General features: G+C 44.7%; 1 protein-coding gene across 2 annotated transcripts; it reads left to right on the top strand.

Moving 5' to 3' along the window:
• Positions 1 to 1108: 1108 nt before the first annotated feature.
• Positions 1109 to 5611, top strand: LOC123053296 (uncharacterized). 2 transcript variants are annotated; one of them, XM_044476757.1, is made up of 4 exons: positions 1109 to 2204; positions 2378 to 2607; positions 3077 to 3702; positions 5317 to 5611. In XM_044476757.1, exons 1-3 carry the CDS (start codon positions 1277 to 1279, stop codon positions 3698 to 3700), a joined length of 1782 nt encoding a protein of 593 aa, XP_044332692.1. In that variant the 5' UTR covers positions 1109 to 1276; the 3' UTR covers positions 3701 to 3702; positions 5317 to 5611. The 2 variants fall into 2 exon arrangements, with proteins under 2 accessions (XP_044332692.1, XP_044332691.1); XM_044476756.1 differs by lacking the exon at positions 5317 to 5611 and having other exon boundaries at positions 3077 to 3866.
• Positions 5612 to 18407: the final 12796 nt, after the last annotated feature.

Here is an 18407-nt window from a genome sequence, read left to right on the forward strand (position 1 = left end):
GTGGTCCCTACTCACTCCGACGGAGGCCAGGGAGCGTTTGGTTACTGGATCTGTCCAGTGGGAGATGGTAGCGCGGGATATCTTCAACCGGTTTGGATGGCGGTCATGTAATAGGATAGGCAATTAGTTTTCCTATCTTTATTTCTGCCAGCCGGTTGTGGCTTTATGGCCTTTTTCTGTTTTCGCGTCGAGGTCTATGTGAGCTCGACTTTATTTTGTTTTACGACTCTACGACATTGTTGAACCAATTTTATTTGTCTAAGTGGCCGTATGCATCATTCTGATGGAGAGGCCGGGGAGTCCCCCTTTTCCAAAAAGCTAGTTTTTTTTCTTTTGAGAGAAGCTAGCTAGCTAGCTAGCTAGATTAAACATTATGTTTTTTCAGGGGGGATTAAACATTTTTTTAGGAAATTAATAAAACATTATGTATGATTGCTCGATCGGTTCCAAACAGCAAACATTATGTATGATTTTTAAACAGTGGGCCGGTTCCTGTTGTCTCTGCCTCACTTTTCTTTATTCTTTAGTTTCTGTTTTAAAGTTTTGCCACTGTTTAAAAAATCAAAACTGAAGTCAAACTAAGTCCAAATTCCTTTGAATAATTTTATGCGACTTCTGTGGACCCTTCCGACGCTGCATAAAATATTTCACGGATTCTGAATTCATGTTCAATTAATTATGGATATAAACACAATTCAAATACAATGCTAATTTAAATTCAATGCCAAAAAATGATTGTTTTAAATGTGACTAATAACCCTTTTCGTTTTGACAAATTTCATTGAATATGCATTTTTTTAGTTTTATCCCTTTATTTGAATTTTGAGGACTTGAATGTCCTTCATTCAATTTTAACTGAATTTTGAACATGATGCACGGATGACTCTAATGCAAATATTTGTTCTAGGTACGTGACACGGAAACCTTGAGGGATGAAAAAAGGCCGGAATATATAATGATAATAGGAATATATAATAAGAAAACTCGCATATTTATCGGCCGATTAAGAGTCGTTCTATAAAAAGCTTTCCAGTGGGCCGGTGGTAGTGGCTGAGTGTGAGACCCCGGGCCCGGCCGGGGGTATGTAAAACTGCCGCTACCACCCACCTGCCGTCTCTCTCTGGCTCTGCTCGAAAGTTGAAACCAACCCCCCCAAACATGAGACCAGGCGAGCGGCGGCGGCGGTGAAGCCATCTCTTCTCTTCTCAACCACACACACACACACACAAACCAGGGATCCACGGCCGGAGGCGGCGGAGAGGGATTCCAGCAAGAGATGGAGGGGGATTCCGGCAAGAAGACGGAGAGCGAGTCCGGGAAGGGGACGGAGATGGAGGGGGGACTCGGGAAGGAGACGGAGAGCGAGTCCGGGAAGGGGACGAAGAAGAGGGGACTCATGGAGAAACTCGAGATTTTCAGGAGGGCTCGGCAGAATGTCACGAGGCTGAGCAAGAAAGCAGCGAAGGACCCGGCGACGCAGAGGAAACTCTTGGATATCCAGCAGCAATTCTTGTCGGACGAGCGACATATCCTCAGGATGATGGGGAAGTCCCGGGAGGAGATTATTAAGTATCCCGATTCCGATTCTGGCGATGAGATGGACAGATATTCGGGGTCCCTCATAAGTATGGAGCCCCAATTGGGAATCAGCAAGGGGACGGGGAGGGATTCCAGCAAGGAGCCGGCGAGAGACGTCGGCGGCATGGAGATTGGTCACGACGACTCGGTTGTTGCTCTTTCTAGCCACCTTGAGATGCTTAGGAGGGAGATCTCGTTTCTGATGAGAGAGGTCACGTCCAGGGGGTTGTTGCCTGCTGGAAAGAAGAAGGTTTCTCAAGAGCAGATCTCCAGCTTGTCCGTCCAGTTCAAGGAGATGCGCACGCAACAACTCAAGGAGGTGAATTTGCCTTACCTAGGTTGCAATACTGGGGAGGAGGTAATGGATTTTCTCTTGGTCGAGACGCAGCAGCTGCTCTTCTGCTTCACCTCTCTCGCATCCACTCTAAAAACATTCAGAGTCCCCATCTCACCGGACAAGGTTGAAAAGCTGCGCCGCATATCCACTGCGCTTGTGGGCATATCGGAGCTTATAAAGAGCCACAAATCTGCTGCTCAAAAGGACGTTGAAGATTGTTTGGACCGTGACGGCTGGGAGGCTACGTGGGGCAGCCGGACCGGAAGAAACGGTGGATTTGATGACATAAGTAAGCAATATTGTTTTCTACTCTCTTTAGTTGAGCCCGGTTAATAAATGCAACTCCGTCTTTGTATATCACTGCAAAAAAAAAAATTGTTATTTTATACGCATAGATTTGTATCTGCTAAATTTAGTAGCATAATTTCTAGCAGTCCGCGATCATTTTACTTTGTGCTGCAGCAACATTGAGTTCTATGCACTTCACGGCCTCCACGCCCGAAAACTTCCGGTTCCCTTCCGTAGCTGGCCCTGCCTTGCAAGTATACTCGATCAAACTGGTTGATCTCAATCCTAATCTGAGCTGGCCTCTTGATGTCTACGGCGTGGTCGCCGCACGGGACGATCTTGACCACAACCGCAACATTCTCTTCTGCCGTTCAGGGGAAAACTGCCAAAGAATTAAGCAAGAGGTATGTATAATGTCTATCTTCTCGTCTATTTTTTGACTAGTCTGTTTGTTCAAGTGTACGGTAGCCAGTGTTCAAGAAAGCACACTATAAACACAAAGCAGAAGCTGCTTGTTGTAAATCTAAATTCAAAACTTTGTATTATAGCAGCAAAGATTACTAGGATCTGTTTGGGAACTCTTCCCTTCATATTTTGGCCAAATTATGGCCATGTGCTTTCTCTGTTAGGCTATGATCTATTTGGGAACTTTTCCTTCATATTCTGGCCAAATTATGGCAATGTGCTTTCTCTGTTAGGCTATGATCTGTTTGAGAACTCTTTCCTTCATATTATTGCCAGATTATGGCCATGTGATGTCTCTGCTAGGCTATGTCTAGTTAAACTGAACTGCATTTTAGTTGTTATTTTGCTTGATGTGTCACTGAGAATGATGAAAATTATGCTTGACAATGATGAAAATTATGCGTGCAGGACCCCTTTTTGCACTTGACTGGCCCATCTCGTGCTATTGTGGCTGACGAGCCTGTTTTCTTTCAAATTGAATTAAAATTGAAATATGGAGCACAGTTCAAAGATACAGCATTGTTCACTGCCTATCAAAGGTACCGCCCCATGAAGAAGTATGACATCATGCTGATCAATAGCCGCTGTTGTACAGCAGAGATAAGTCTTGAGCGATTTGCTCCATCAATCCAGGCCACAATTGTTGGTGTTCGTGTGGTTGAAGGGGAGTCTTTTAACTATGGATGCAAAGTTTCTTGCTTCTTTTTTCGTGTTGAAGCAATGTTGGGAAGCGCCGTGGAAGTTGTTTTGCTTGACTGCAGTGGTGAAAGGATGCATGCTGGATTAGATGGGTATCTTAGTTTGTCAAGAAATGTGATGTCAGTGGGATTGCAGGGCACACTCCGAGTTGTCATAGGAGCATACTCAAAGTCCAAACCCAGTATCTCTCGAATAAATCACGTTGACTTTCCTGTCCAGCAGTGTCAAACAACTATGCTTAAGTGTCATGTTGGCGGCTCCAAAGTGGAGATAGTTGTCGCTTGGTCTCGTCTTGTCATGGACAATCATAATCTTGTACTCGACGGCTATTGAAGGTGTGTGGAGTGGCAGTGACTTAGTCTTTTACCTCGATTTGTGAGCTTAGCTTAGACTTGATTAATAGAGTGCCATTTTTATGTTGCTTAATATGCATTTTTAATGTGCGGGTACTAGCGGGTGATCTAATGGAGGAAAGGTAGTATGTTATTATTTTGGTCCATTTTCTATCGTGACAGATGTAAAACTAAATGAGCTTGTCCATCTTCTTCCAATTCTGACCCTTATACCGTGCGTTCCTCTCTGCCAACTGTTCGTTGTCTAGCCCTAAAAAAATGTTCGTTGGCTCATAATTCGGAACAGGGCACAGATTTGATCCTAAGCAATTTATGCCTACAACACACATGACTGACACTGCCATGTACAAATAGGACATGAAGATTTAGATGCTCATCAACCCTCATTCAGTCTAAAATACACGTACCAAATCAGTCCTGTTAAGCCATACAGAGCAAATTCCAGCATCAAATTATTTGTCCACAAATAACACAAGCATGTTCACATGCAAGTATTTTTACTCTAAAACGTTAGTTTCAGGATGCCATTGCTGTCAAATTTCAATAAACAACTCGGTTGCCCAGGTTGGAATTACGCCCAACAACTCAGCATACAAGATAACAAAGAACCCTTTGCAATGCACAACTGGAGGGAATTCGATTCCTGCTGTCTAACTATTTGGCATCAGTGCCGACTCTTTGTAAAACTAAAGCCCCTGCACGCAGTCTCAGTTTATACAATTGTTTCTCCACTGATCCTCTACACTCGCAGCGAGTAGGTTTGCGTGGTTGCTTCAGAATATTTCCCCAGGCAGGTAGTCTGCTTGCTTCTTTGTCATTGTCTTGTCGGCATATTGTGCAGAACCTTGTCCTCATTCTAAGCATTTCGTATGGGGCCTTGTCCCTACTTGCGGTTGATCTCCCAGTCTATTTCCTTTTTGCGGGTGCCGACAGTCCAGCTAACCTGTTTCCATGCATAAAAACTGAAAAGTTGTCACCACTAACTGCAGGTGCTGGTTTAACTTCAGTGCTGCGCTGTATTACTTCTTTATCCACCTGCACCATTGCTCCATTTTCTGCTAGACGATCTTCCAGTTCTGGTCCATCTCTTGCCTCAGCATATGGTTGCATTTCCGCAATATTAGAATTGAACAAGGCGATGAGCCGATCATAAGCATTGGTACTAGTGTCACTGAGTCAAACCAACTCCATTGCGTGCATATACATGCTTAAGTGTCCATACGAGAAGAGGCTACGATCCATGTTATCCCTCTGAGAATGGGAAAGGTGTGCCAACAGAGCATCTTTGGTCCACCGTTTTACTATACGGTATATGCTTAGCTAGAATTTCCTTCACACGGATGAAGTCAAGCACATGTAATGAACATCGAAATGTAGGTCTCGTTAGGCCAATACACAACTGAAAATTCAAACTCTTGGCAGTTTCTGAAACATCAAACGTAAAAATGTCACACGTACCTTCAGCACATGGCTGCAAAGCAAGCCCATGTGTGAAATTGACAATATATAGATATCTTCTGCATTTCCAAGCATGTTTACCTTTTATGATACCTTCCAGCGACTACTGACGCGATAAAAATGTGTGGCTTCTTACAGCTTTGGAGGCAATATCGACAGGATCATCGCCGAGCTCCGCTCCACCTGACTCCACCGCCCCGTCCAGAGACTGACTAGCGCTGCTGTTTTATGTAGGGGTTCGTTGTGATGTGCCCTCAGCAAGACTTATTTATTTTTCGTTGTCGCACTTGCCTCTTGAACTTTGGATGCTGTTGTGTTGTCGGTTCATTTTGGATGCTGTTGTGTTGTGGGTGCACTTTGGATCTTGAACTTTGGATGCTGTTGTGTTGTCGGTGCTGTTGCTTTATACTCTTGAACTTTGGAGTCGTCGACGCTCAGCCCCAGTATGTACTATGTATTGAACGTACCTTTTGTGCTTGTCAACCTCCTCCTCCATTTGATGGGCGCCACACTCATATAATATGTGCCCAAATTATTCAAACATAGCCCTATGTAGATCTGCATGTTGTTCAATGGCCAGGTTTGCTGTCATTAACTACCAGTGAGCTACCTGAAATAAGCAGAAGCTACTTACAACTCTTGTCAAACTGAAGCCTCATGTGCTAGCTCAAGTAGAGTAGGCCTCCCCCGAGGAGCAAAACTACTCTGCAACAGGGTGAAGGAACTCTGCTACTAATGCATAATTCAGTAGCTAAAAAATGGAGTAAGCAAGAGGGGATTTTATCTGAAACAGAAGATGAAATATAATAGAGGACAGGAACTTGAATGGATTATGCAAGGAGAACTTGCCTCGAATTCGCAGCACACATGTACGCGATTCAGAGTTGTAACACAAGCGAGGTTTCAGAGAGGGAAAAGCTGGTGAGATTATGGAGTTACTCCCTCCGTCCGAAAATACTTGTCCCAGAAATGGATAAAATAGATGTATCTATAACTAAAATAAGTTCAGATACAACTATTTTTAGGATAAGTATTTCCGAACGAAAAAAGTACAATATTATACGGTACTAGATCCTGTGAATTACACAGAGAAAGATAGAGATAGATAGAGAGAGATAAAAACAGCAGCAGCGAGTTGGGCCGTGGGATCAGACGCACACCGCTTGCCGTCTGGTGGGTCGCGCCTCTGGATGCTTCGATCGCCCGGGTGACCAGACACGCTGTCTGGTCTGGTGGAGCGCGTGACTCTGTCTGGGACTTTTCAGTTTGCCCCAACTGCAACTGAAATTGTGTCTGGCACTTTTTGGTTTGCCCCCTCGGTCTGGTGCACTTGCTTGTTCGTGGCTGGTGGCCCTTTTTGGGGTGGCGTGTGTGTTGTTCATCGGTTTGTGATGATTTTCATCCGCGTTTTTCACTAATTAACTGGGAGCCGTCACCGGAACAGCCCATTATTTAGTGAAAAACCTTGGTGACCTAGTAGCCCTTTGCGTTGACGGCGAACGGATGATCGCTGAGTGAGCATGGGGTCCATGTACCACGCGGTCCCGTCCCGTCTGGATGAACGCGGACCCCGGCCGGCGCACGAAGAGGAAGTGCGCCATGGCCTCGACGTGGACGAATGCCATCACGTCCAGCCCGTTGAGGACGCGGTACATCTGCGCGGCCGGCCGGGGCACGCCTTCGCCACCGCGCACCAGCTCGGCCTTGTTCTCGATAGCGCATGCATGACCTGCTTCGGGAGGGGACACGATCTCCACCAGCACGGCAGCACCTTGTCGTCCACCAGCTCGGTGACGCTGCTGCCAGGGTGCAGTTTCTTCGCTTCCACTACCGCCGGCGCCGCTTGTGTCGCGTCCTTCTCCAACCCACTGATCAACTTCGCCATCAAGTATCTGAAATCCAGGATGATATGGTTTGCTGGCATCTGTGACGCGTCGATGGCGAGCTCGTCGTGGATGTGCAGCACTACCAGAATCGCGCCCTATGCCGACGGCCCTGACCGTCGGCATAGCCCTGATTCCCGTCGGGACAGGCCTATGCCGACGGCCCCCGTCGGCATAGGGCTGTCGGCAACATATCCGTCGGCGTAGCCCGGGTGGCCGTCGGCATAGGTCCTATCCCTACGGTGTCCGTACATCTATGCCGACGCTCTAGGCTATTGGCAACGTCCCCGCCTAACGGCGGCCGCCGTCAAGTGCTGACCAACGGCTGCGCGCCACGTGGCACCTCTATGACGACGGTCTAGCCGTCGGCGTAGCTGCCACGTGTCAGCAACTGGGTGCTCACGCCAGCACTATGCTGACGGCCTAGCCGTCGGCATAGTTTGTATCTGATTTTCTCTTTTTTCTGTTTGTTTTCAGATCAATTCAATTCAAATATACAGTAGATATATATGATGGAAATAGACATATAGAACACATGTAAGTATCATCCGGCACCGTCACAACAATATATGCATAAGCATCATCACAATCAACATAAACATAAGCATAAGCATCATCACAAAGCATCAGCATATAAGGAAGCACACAAGTCATTTAAAGGACCATCAAAGACCACAAGTTTATCATCATCACCACACCCAAGTAACCCAAAGGCTTAAGCGCCAGGACGTCGAGCACCGCGGATGTCGTCACCGCCAAGACCGCCGAAGCCCAGGTCGTCACTGCTAGCGGCAGCCCTAGCGCCAAGACGACCTCCACCTCTGCCTCCGCCTCCGTGGATCGGAGTGGTCGGGCTCCGTGACTCGGGAGCGCTGCGAAGACCACCACCAACGGTTGATCCACTGGTTCCCTGGATGTTGAAAAGACATGTTAACGGAATATATGACTGTGTTGAAAGGCATGATATGCTTTGGGTGAATAGATTGGGGATGAACTAACCGGTGAGGGGCCAGTGTTCTGTGCCACAAACTCCTCAAAGGTAAGCAGCCTTGGTTTTGGTGGAGGAGATGGTGCTGGTTGCAATTGAGGAACCCTGCCGGCCGCCATTTCCTGAAGAGCGTTCTGCATCTGGCGATTGTTCTGCTCATGGTATGCATAAAGGCTCTCGTGCCACGCCATGGTCTCCTGGCGTGTGTACTCCATGTAGGCCTACGGTATGACATGATGAAACTCATAAAACTACCAAATGCGGAAAATAAAGTGAGCAATGAAGATAAGAGGGAAAATACTTACAGATTGCCTCTCCTGAAAGAGGGACCGTGACTGTGCACTGGACATGGGCGTGCTCGTGCGCTAGCTCAGGCTCGGGTCGATCCGACGGAGCTGTGTGTAGGAGATAGTAGGAGTGATCACAGCATCGAGAACCGCCTCCCAACCGTGCTCCTTAGGCCCCATGCCCACCACCACCCTCACGTCCAGATCCGCCGCATTGGGGTCAGGTGTGTCAGGATGTAACCTCAGATACCCATCGGAGTAGGCCTTCTTCCTCTGCGCGGTCTTCTTGCCGTAGTACTTGGGCGAGCCAGGCTTGGAGTCCTTCTGCGTGTGGGCGATCTCCCACGCCTCCATGTGTGAGAGCGGCCGCTTCAGTTTCTCCTCCTGCAGCACCAAACAGAGGTTAATCATACATAAGAAAGTGACGGTAAATAGAAGAACAAGAATGTTTAATGAGGTTAGTCATACATTATTGTCTTGTGGACAAAGTGGTTCCGGTTTCCCTGAGCATGTACTCCCTCCGTCCCTCGGTTAGCCTTGTTCTTGAGACTCGTAGCCGCCCAGGCTCCACCATTATCACACCAAAGATCCACCAATGCCGCCCAGGACTCGTCTTTTCCATAACACCAATTTGGACACACCTACATAATGAAAGAATAATGGCATGTTAACACAAAACGGCTAAATGTACCACAAACAACGGAATGAAAAATCTTTTATACTTACCGCCAAGTACGCGTGCCTCTCCAAGGTAATGCCCATCCTCCGTGCTTCTTCCTTGGTCATCTTCACACCAAGAGCGTCATGATAGTATGTCGAGATGGCCACATAGCGGCACCTCGTACTGCATCTGGCGGGCCTTCTTCTTGCATTGGCGCAGCATGATCTGGTCGGCTCTGTCCTTGTGCTTCGGAAGAACTCGATAGAATTTCTACAATCATGCATAAAACAAGAATGGAAGAAGCCATGAGTTAAATCATTCATGAAACTAGAATGGACTTGTGCTTCTGAAGAGAACTCACCCAGAAAGTAGTGATCACGGCCTTGGCATGGGTCTCATGGTCCGCGTGGAGGGCCGCTTCCCAGTGGTCCCAGCTCGTGGCCAAAACCTGACGGCTCGGGTGCCTGACTGGATCCAGACAGTACAGCCCCGGCTAGTGTAACTTCAGCAAGACGGTGATGAGGCCGTTGGGAATACGGGCCCCTTTAGAATATATCCAGTTGCTGCAAAAGAATGAAATATTATCATGTGACAAGCAAAATAAATAATACCGGAATGAGCATGTGACAAGCAAAATAATGCAATTATTATAAAGTGGCACTTACTCTTTCCCCGTGGGCTCAATGAGCCACTTCTGCTCCTTAGTAGCAGGAATCTGCTTTGGTAGCTTTGCGTTACCACGCAGCCACCCCTTGTTGCCAACCCCATCCCCGCCACCACCATCATCCCCGTCACCACCCTCCTTCTCGCCTGCATCCACCTCCTCCTCGCCCCCCTCCCCAACCTCCTCCTCCACCTCCTCCTCGGCCCCATCCTGAACCTCCACCTCCTCCTCCTCCTCCTCCTCTTCCTGGCCTGCCTCCTCCTCCTCGTCAAAGGGTACCTCACTAGAGGACGGCCTCGAAGACAACACCCCTAAGTCGATGAGGGTGCGCTCTTTCTAGCCGTGACCCCATGTAGTTGCTCTCCCCCCACCACCTCGCCCTCTAGGGGCTCTCCCCCCGCCCCCTCCTCCTCTATGGGCACCTCTCTCTCGACCTCCCTGTGAGGAGTTGCTACCTCTTGAGCATGCGTTGGTTTTCCCTTGAAGAGGAAAGGGTGATGCAGCAAAGTAGCGTAAGTATTTCCCTCAGTTTTTGAGAACCAAGGTATCAATCCAGTAGGAGACTACGCACAAGTCACCTAGTACCTGCACAAACAATCAAGAACCTTGCAATCAACACGATAAAGGGGTTGTCAATCCCTTCACGGCCAATCACCAAAGTGAGATCTCATAAAGATAGTAAGATAAATATTTTGGTATTTTTGTTGTATAGATGGAAAAGTAAAGATAGCAAAATAGTAAACGAGATGCGATGTAAATAAAAGAGATGCAATATAATATGAAAGAGAGCCGGGGGTCATAGGTTTCACTAGTGGCTTCTCTCAAGATAGCAAATATTACGGTGGGTGAACAAATTACTGCCGAGCAATTGGTAGAAAAGCGCATAATTATGAAGTTATCTAAGGCAATGATCATGAACATAGGCATCACGTCCGTGTCAAGTAGACCAAAACAATTATGCATCTGCTACTATTACTCCACACATTAACCGCTATCTAGCATGCATCTAGAGTATTAAGTTCATAAGAACGGAGTAACGTATTAAGCAAGATGACATGATGTAGAGGGATAAACTCAAGCAATATGATATAAACCCCATCTTTTTATCCTCGATGGCAACAATACAATACGTGCCTTGCTGCCCCTACTGTCACTGGGAAAGCACACCGCAAGATTGAACCCAAAGCTAAGTACTTCTCCCATTGCAAGAAAGATCAATCTAGTAGGCCAAACTAAACCGATAATTCGAAGTGACTTGCAAATATATCAAATCATGCATATAAGAATGTAGAGAAGACCCAAATAATATTCATAGATAAACTTGTTCATAAATCCACAATTCATCGGATCTCGGCAAACACACCGCAAAAGAGTATTACATCGAATAGATCTCCAAGAACATCGAGGAGAACTTTGTATTGAGAATCAAAGAGAGAGAAGAAGCCATCTAGCTAATAACTATGGACCCGAAGGTCTGTGGTAAACTACTCACGCTTCATCGGAGAGGCTATGGTGTTGATGTAGAAGCCCTCCGTGATCAATTCCCCCTCCGGCGGAGCGTCGAAAAAGGCCCCAAGATGGGATCTCACGGGTACAGAGAGTTGCGGCGGTGGAAAATTGGTTTCGTGGCTCCCCCTGATGATTTTAGGTTATAAGGGTATATATATGCTGAAGAAATAGGTCGGCGGAGCTCCGTGGGGCCCACGAGGGTGGGGGGCGCGCCTACCCCCTGGGCGCGCCCTCCTGCCTCGTGGCCACCTCATGGAGTTCCAGACTTCAACTCCAAGTCTTCTGGATTGCCTCTAGTCCAAGAAAGATTATCTCGAAAGTTTCGTTCCGTTCGGACTCCGTTTGATTTCCTTATCTCCAAAACACTAAAATAGGCAAAAAAAACTGAAACTAGCACTGGGCCTCCGGTTAATAGGTTAGTCCCAAAAATAATATAAAAGAGCATATTAAAGCCCATTAAACATCCAAAACAGATAATATAATAGCATGGAACAATAAAAAATTATAGATACGTTGGAGACGTATCAGGAGTCATCGTCAAGTAGCCGGGGGGAGGATTACGTGCTCGACCACTCCGACTAGGCAGGCCGACGACCTTGCGTAGGAAACCCACGCCGTCGGCCTTCCCCTTGCCGATGTTCCACGAACCTGCATTGAAAAGAGAATAAGCAATTAGTAAATTAATGAAATGAAGGAAAAGGCATAACAATAAGGAATAATAAACACATTAATAAAAATGCATGAAAGGCATATTCCTAAACTATAGAAAAAAAAGACTTGAAACGTACATCTGCTAGAACCCATACGAATCATCATTGTTGTAACCTCTTTCTCGGTCGGTCTCATCATCACTACAATCATATCATCTTCGTTGTCTGACGGAGGTGGAGGCTCTTCCTCGTCGTCAGCTTCTTCGTTTAACTTTTCTAGCATAAGTATGTCATTTTCATTGACAATGGTCTCACCATCATTCCGCATCGTCGTCGTTTGGATACACATCATTATCACCCAATGGTCTAGCGTCATCGTTTCTAACCACATCATCATCATCAGGTTGCTCTTGATAGAACACTCCCTCGTATGTCATGGGGTCAATGTTGTAGTAATCGTCTTCATTAGGGTCCGGTAGCTTACCATGTGGCGACACCTTGAACACAACTTCCCAACCCTTTAGGTACTCTTTCTGGCATGGGTAAGGCAGATATACTTGTGTAGCTTGGGTAGCCGCAATGAAGAGATCGGCTCCGGCATAGACGGTTGATGGTTTAACTTCGAACAAACCAATGAAGGCGTATGTTTTACCCCCTCCCGCGGATCGAACCATCGGCATTTGAACACAGGTAAACTTAGGGTCTCGCACCCATGGTGGAATTTAATCTCGTATATATTTTGTACCCTTCCGTAGTAGTCTACTGAATTTCGACCGGGGGTGTACACTCCGGTATTTATAGTTTGGGGATCAGGCCGGCTATTCTGGTGCTCCTCTATATGGAAGCGATACCCATTCACATCATACTTTTTACATGTCATGATGGCAGGGTCAAAACCCATGGAAACCCATCTCAATTCATCATCCATAGATATGTTCGGATCTTTTCCCTACAAGTATATTTGAAATTGTTGGGTGCATTAGTTCGGTTAACTAATAAATGTTGAACTAGGTATTTGATGGGGGAATGTGGAAAATTACTTTCTCCAGGAACCAAGCAACAAAATTTTTACGTCCAGGGTTTCCATGACGGAGAAGAGTAAGTGCCTCCACCTCAGTAGGAGGATTCATTCCCGTCCATTCCTCTTGAACGAAATCACTAAAATAAGAAAAGTGGTGTTAGACCAGGACTAAGTGAACATAGAACATGATGTTGTGGAAGACACAAAGGAATGGTGTAGTGGTATGACCTCATCCACACTTCCTCAACTTCCTTGATGTTGTGCAAGATATAGAACATGAGGTCCTCCCACTCTTGTCATGGCATGTTATAAGATTTCGAGGCCCCAACCCTCCCACCTTGCACGTTGAATAGATGGAGCCTGGGTTGATACTTGGGCTCTTCTATATTGTATCGAGGCACCTTGTTATGTAGATGGGGAACGTGGTCTGGATAGTATGATGTCCTGAGGTCTGACACCTCCTCTAGGATAACTGCCTTAGCTATGGAAGTTTCAATCTTAGCTTTGTTTCCACATTTCTGTCGGAGATGCTTGTTTTGTCTCTCAGGGTCGTACTACCAGCGATTCTGCACAGCCCCCCCCCCCAACAATACCTCGTTCGCAAGATGCAGAATGAGATGTGTCATCGGAGTAAAGAAGCCTGGCGGAATGATCATCTCTAGCTTGACTATCAACTCCGGTGCCTTCTTATGCATTTTTTCAATCACGTCTTTACTTACTTCTTTAGCACAGAGTGTGCGGAAGAAATGGCTTAGCTCGGAAAGCACTCGCCAGACATGCTCGGGGACATAGCCTCGAACCATCACCAGCATTATCCACTCAATCCATACATGGTAGTCATGACTCTTCAGGCGGGTCACTTTGCCCGTTGAAAGATTGACTCCCTTAGTTATATTCGATGCATACCCATCGGTGACTTCAAAATGTGTTTCAGCCAGGTAAGTACTTCCTTTTTTTCTCGTGATTTAAGGACAAAGTCAGCATCTGGCTTGAACCAGTTTTTTCGACCACCTGTGGGAGGCTTCATGTTTAGACGTGGTCTATCACAAATTCCCTATTGATCGGCTCTAGCTCTAACGTTATCCTTTGTCTTATCAGGAATGTTGAGGATCGTGCGGAAAAGGAACTCTTCCACATTCTTTTCGATGTGCATCACATCGATGTTGTAAGGAAGTTTGAGGTCCTTGAAATAGGGAAGCTGTGAGAAGGGGGTAATGTGAGTCCAGTTGTGCGTATCACCATATCCCTCGAAGCCTTTGGCTTTGGCTTTTCCTTTGCCTTTGACTTTAGGCTTGAGAGCTTTTAGTTGAGAAAGAACATCTACCACCGGAAATGTTGGAATCTCGGTTACTTCATGAACAACCTGGCCTTTCGTGAAGTTCTTCTTGTCTTCCCTGTCTGGATGGTCTGGAGGGAGGAACTGTCGATGCAGGTCAAAGGCTACATACTTGCCACCCTTACTCATTCAAATCATTCACAGAGCCTGCATGCACACTGGGCATGGCATCTTCCCACTTGTACACCATCCACAGAATAGACCACAGCTGGGAAAGTCATGCATGCAATAGTGTGATACGTCTCCAACGTATCTATAATTTTTGATTGCTTCATGCTATATTATATACTGTTTAGAATGATAATTGGGCTTTATTATACACTTTTATATTATTTTTGGGACTAACCTATTAACCAGAGGCCCAGCCCAAATTGCTGTTTTTTGCCTATTTCAGGGTTTCGCAGAAAAAGGATATCAAACGAAATCCAAACGGAATGAAACCTTCGGGAACGTGATTTTTGGAACAAATATGATCCAGGAAGCTTGGAGTCCACGCCAGGGCATCAACCAGGAAGCCACGAGGTAGGGGGGCACGCCTACCCCCCTGGGCGCGCCCTCCACCCTCGTGGGCCCCATGTTGCTCCAGCGACGTACTTCTTCCTCCTATATATATCCACGTACCCCCAAACTACCAGAACAAGAGCCAAAACCCTAATTCCACCGCCGCAACCTTCTGTACCCGTGAGATCCCATCTTGGGGCCTTTTCCGGCGCTCCGCCGGAGGGGGCATTGATCACGGAGGGCTTCTACATCAACACCATAGCCTCTCCGATGATGTGTGAGTCATTTACTTCAGACCTTCGGGTCCATAGTTATTAGCTAGATGGCTTCTTCTCTCTTTTTGGATCTCAATACAAAGTTCTCCCCCTCTCTTGTGGAGGTCTATTCGATGTAATCTTCTTTTGCGGTGTGTTTGTTGAGATCGATGAATTGTGGGTTTATGATCAAGTTTATCTATGAACAATATTTGAATCTTCTCTGAACTCTTTTATGTATGATTGGTTATCTTTGCAAGTCTCTTCGAATTATCGGTTTAGTTTGGCCTACTAGATTGATCTTTCTTGCAATGGGAGAAGTGCTTAGCTTTGGGTTCAATCTTGCGGTGTCCATTCCCAGTGACAGTAGGGGCAGCAAGGCACGTATTGTATTGTTTCCATCGAGGATAACAAGATGGGGTTTATTTCATATTGCATGAGTTTATCCCTCTACATCATGTCATCTTGCTTAAGGCGTTACTCCGTTCTTATGAACTTAATACTCTGGATGCATGCTGGATAGCGGTCGATGTGTGGAGTAATAGTAGTAGATGCAGGCAGGAGTCGGTCTACTTGTCTCGGACGTGATTCCTATATACATGATCATACCTAGATATTCTCATAACTATGCTCAATTCTGTCAATTACTCAACAGTAATTTGTTCACCCACCGTAAATACTTATGCTCTTGAGAGAAGCCAGTAGTGAAACCAATGGCCCCCAGGTCTATTTTCCATCATATTAATCTTCCAACACTTTGTTATTTTCATTGCCTTTTATTTTACTTTGCATCTTTATTATAAAAATACCAAAAATATTATCTTATCATATCTATCAGATCTCACTTTTGCAAGTGGCCGTGAAGGGATTGACAACCCCTTTATCGCGTTGGTTGCGAGGAGTTTGTTTAATTGTGTAGGTGCGAGGGACTCGCGCGTGGCCTCCTACTGGATTGATACCTTGGTTCTAAAAAACTGAGGGAAATACTTACGCTACTTTACTGCATCACCCTTTCCTCTTCAAGGAAATCCAACGCAGTGCTCAAGAGGTAGCAGGAAGATTTCTGGCGCCGTTGCCGGGGAGTCTACGCAAAAGTCAACATACCAAGTACCCATCACAAACTCATCTCCCGTATTACATTATTTGCCATTTGCCTCTCGTTTTCCTCTCCCCCACTTCACCCTTGCCATTTTATTCGCCCTCTTTTTCCTCCTCCTCTTTTTCGTCCTCCTTTTTCTTTCGCTCGCTTTTTGCTTGTGTGTTGGATTGTTTGCTTGTCACGATGGCTCAAGATAATACTAAATTGTGTGACTTTACCAATACCAACAACAATGATTTTCTTAGCACTCCGATTGCTCCTCTTACCGATGCTGAATCTTGTGAAATTAATGCTGCTTTGTTGAATCTTGTTATGAAAGATCAATTCGCCGGCCTTACTAGTGAAGATGCCGCTACTCATCTAAATAGCTTCGTTGATTTGTGTGATATGCAAAAGAAGAAAGATGTGGACAATGATATTGTTAAATTGAAGCTATTTCCTTTTTCGCCTAGAGATCGTGCTAAAGCTTGGTTTTCGTCTTTGCCTAAAAATAGTATTGATTCTTGGAATAAGTGCAAAGATGCTTTTATCTCTAAATATTTTCCTCCCGCTAAGATCATCTCTCTTAGAAACGATATTATGAATTTTAAGCAACTTGATCATGAACATGTTGCACAAGCTTGGGAGAGGATGAAATTAATGATACGTAATTGCCCTACACATGGTTTGAATTTATGGATGATTATACAAAAAATTTATGCCGGATTGAATTTTGCTTCTAGAAATCTTTTAGATTCGGCCGCAGGAGGCACTTTTATGGAAATCACTTTAGGAGAAGCTACTAAACTCCTAGATAATATTATGGTTAATTATGCTCAATGGCACACCGAAAGATCTACTAATAAAAAAGTGCATGCTATAGAAGAAATTAATGTTTTGAGTGGAAAGATGGATGAGCTTATTAAATTATTTGCTACTAAAAGTGTTTCTTCTGATCCTAATGATATGCCTTTGTCTGCCTTGATTGAGAATAATAATGAATCTATGGATGTGAATTTTGTTGGTAGGAATAATTTTGGTAATTACGCGTATAGAGGAAACTTTAATCGTAGGCCATTTCCTAGTAATTCCTCTAATAATTATGATTCCTACAACAATTCCTATGGAAATTTTAATAAGATGCCCTCTAAATTTGAGACTAGTGTTAAGGAGTTCATGAATTCGCAAAAGAATTTTAATGCTTTGCTTGAAGAAAAATTGCTTAAAGTTGATGAATTGGCTAGGAACGTTGATAGAATTTCTCTTGATGTTGATTCTTTGAAACTTAGATCTATTCCTCCTAACCATGATACCAATGAGTCTCTCAAAGCCATGAGAATTTCCATTGATGAGTGCAAAGAAAGAACCGCTAGGATGCGTGCTAAGAAAGATAGCTTTATAAAAGCGTGTTCTTCTAGTTTCTATGATAATAATGATGAAGATCTAAAAGTTATTGATGTGTCCCCTATTAAATCTTTGTTTTGCAATATGAATCTTGATAATGATGGGACTGAATATGATCCACCTTTGCCTAGAAGGCGTTCCAAGAATTCTGAGTTTCTAGATCTTGATGCAAAAATTAGTAAAAGTAAGATTGAAGAGATTGAAACTCTAGATAATAAATCTACTATTGCGGATTTCAAGGAATTTAATTATGATAATTGTTCTTTGATAGATTGTATTTCCTTGTTTCAATCCGTGCTAAATTCTCCTCACGCTTATAGTCAAAATAAAGCTTTTACTAAACATATCGTTGATGCTTTGATGCAATCTTATGAAGAAAAACTTGAGTTGGAAGTTTCTATCCCTAGAAAACTTTATGATGAGTGGGAACCTACTATTAAAATTAAAATTAAAGATCATGAATTCTATGTTTTGTGTGATTTGGGTGCTAGTGTTTCCACGATTCCAAAAACTTTATGTGATATTCTAGGTTTCTATGAATTTGAAGATTGCTCTTTAAATTTGCACCTCGCGGATTCCACTATTAAAAAACCTATTGGAAGGATTAATGATGTTCTTATTGTTGCAAATAGGAACTATGTGCCCGTAGATTTTATCGTTCTTGATATTGATTGCAATCCTTCATGTCCCATTATTCTTGGTAGACCTTTTCTTAGAACGATTGGTGCAATTATTGATATGAAGGAAGGGAATATTAGATTCCAACTTCCTTTAAGGAAAGGCATGGAACACTTCCCTAGAAAGAGAATAAAATTACCTTATGAATCTATTATGAGAGCCACTTATGGATTGCCTACCAAAAATGGCAATACCTAGATCTATTCGTATCTTTATGCCTAGCTAGGGGCGTTAAACGATAGCGCTTGTTGGGAGGCAACCCAATTTTATTTTAGTTTTTTGCTTTTTGCTTCTGTTTAGTAATAAATATTTTGT

Source organism: Triticum aestivum, chromosome 2D (assembly GCF_018294505.1).
Source record: "Triticum aestivum cultivar Chinese Spring chromosome 2D, IWGSC CS RefSeq v2.1, whole genome shotgun sequence".
Lineage (NCBI taxonomy): Eukaryota > Viridiplantae > Streptophyta > Magnoliopsida > Poales > Poaceae > Triticum > Triticum aestivum.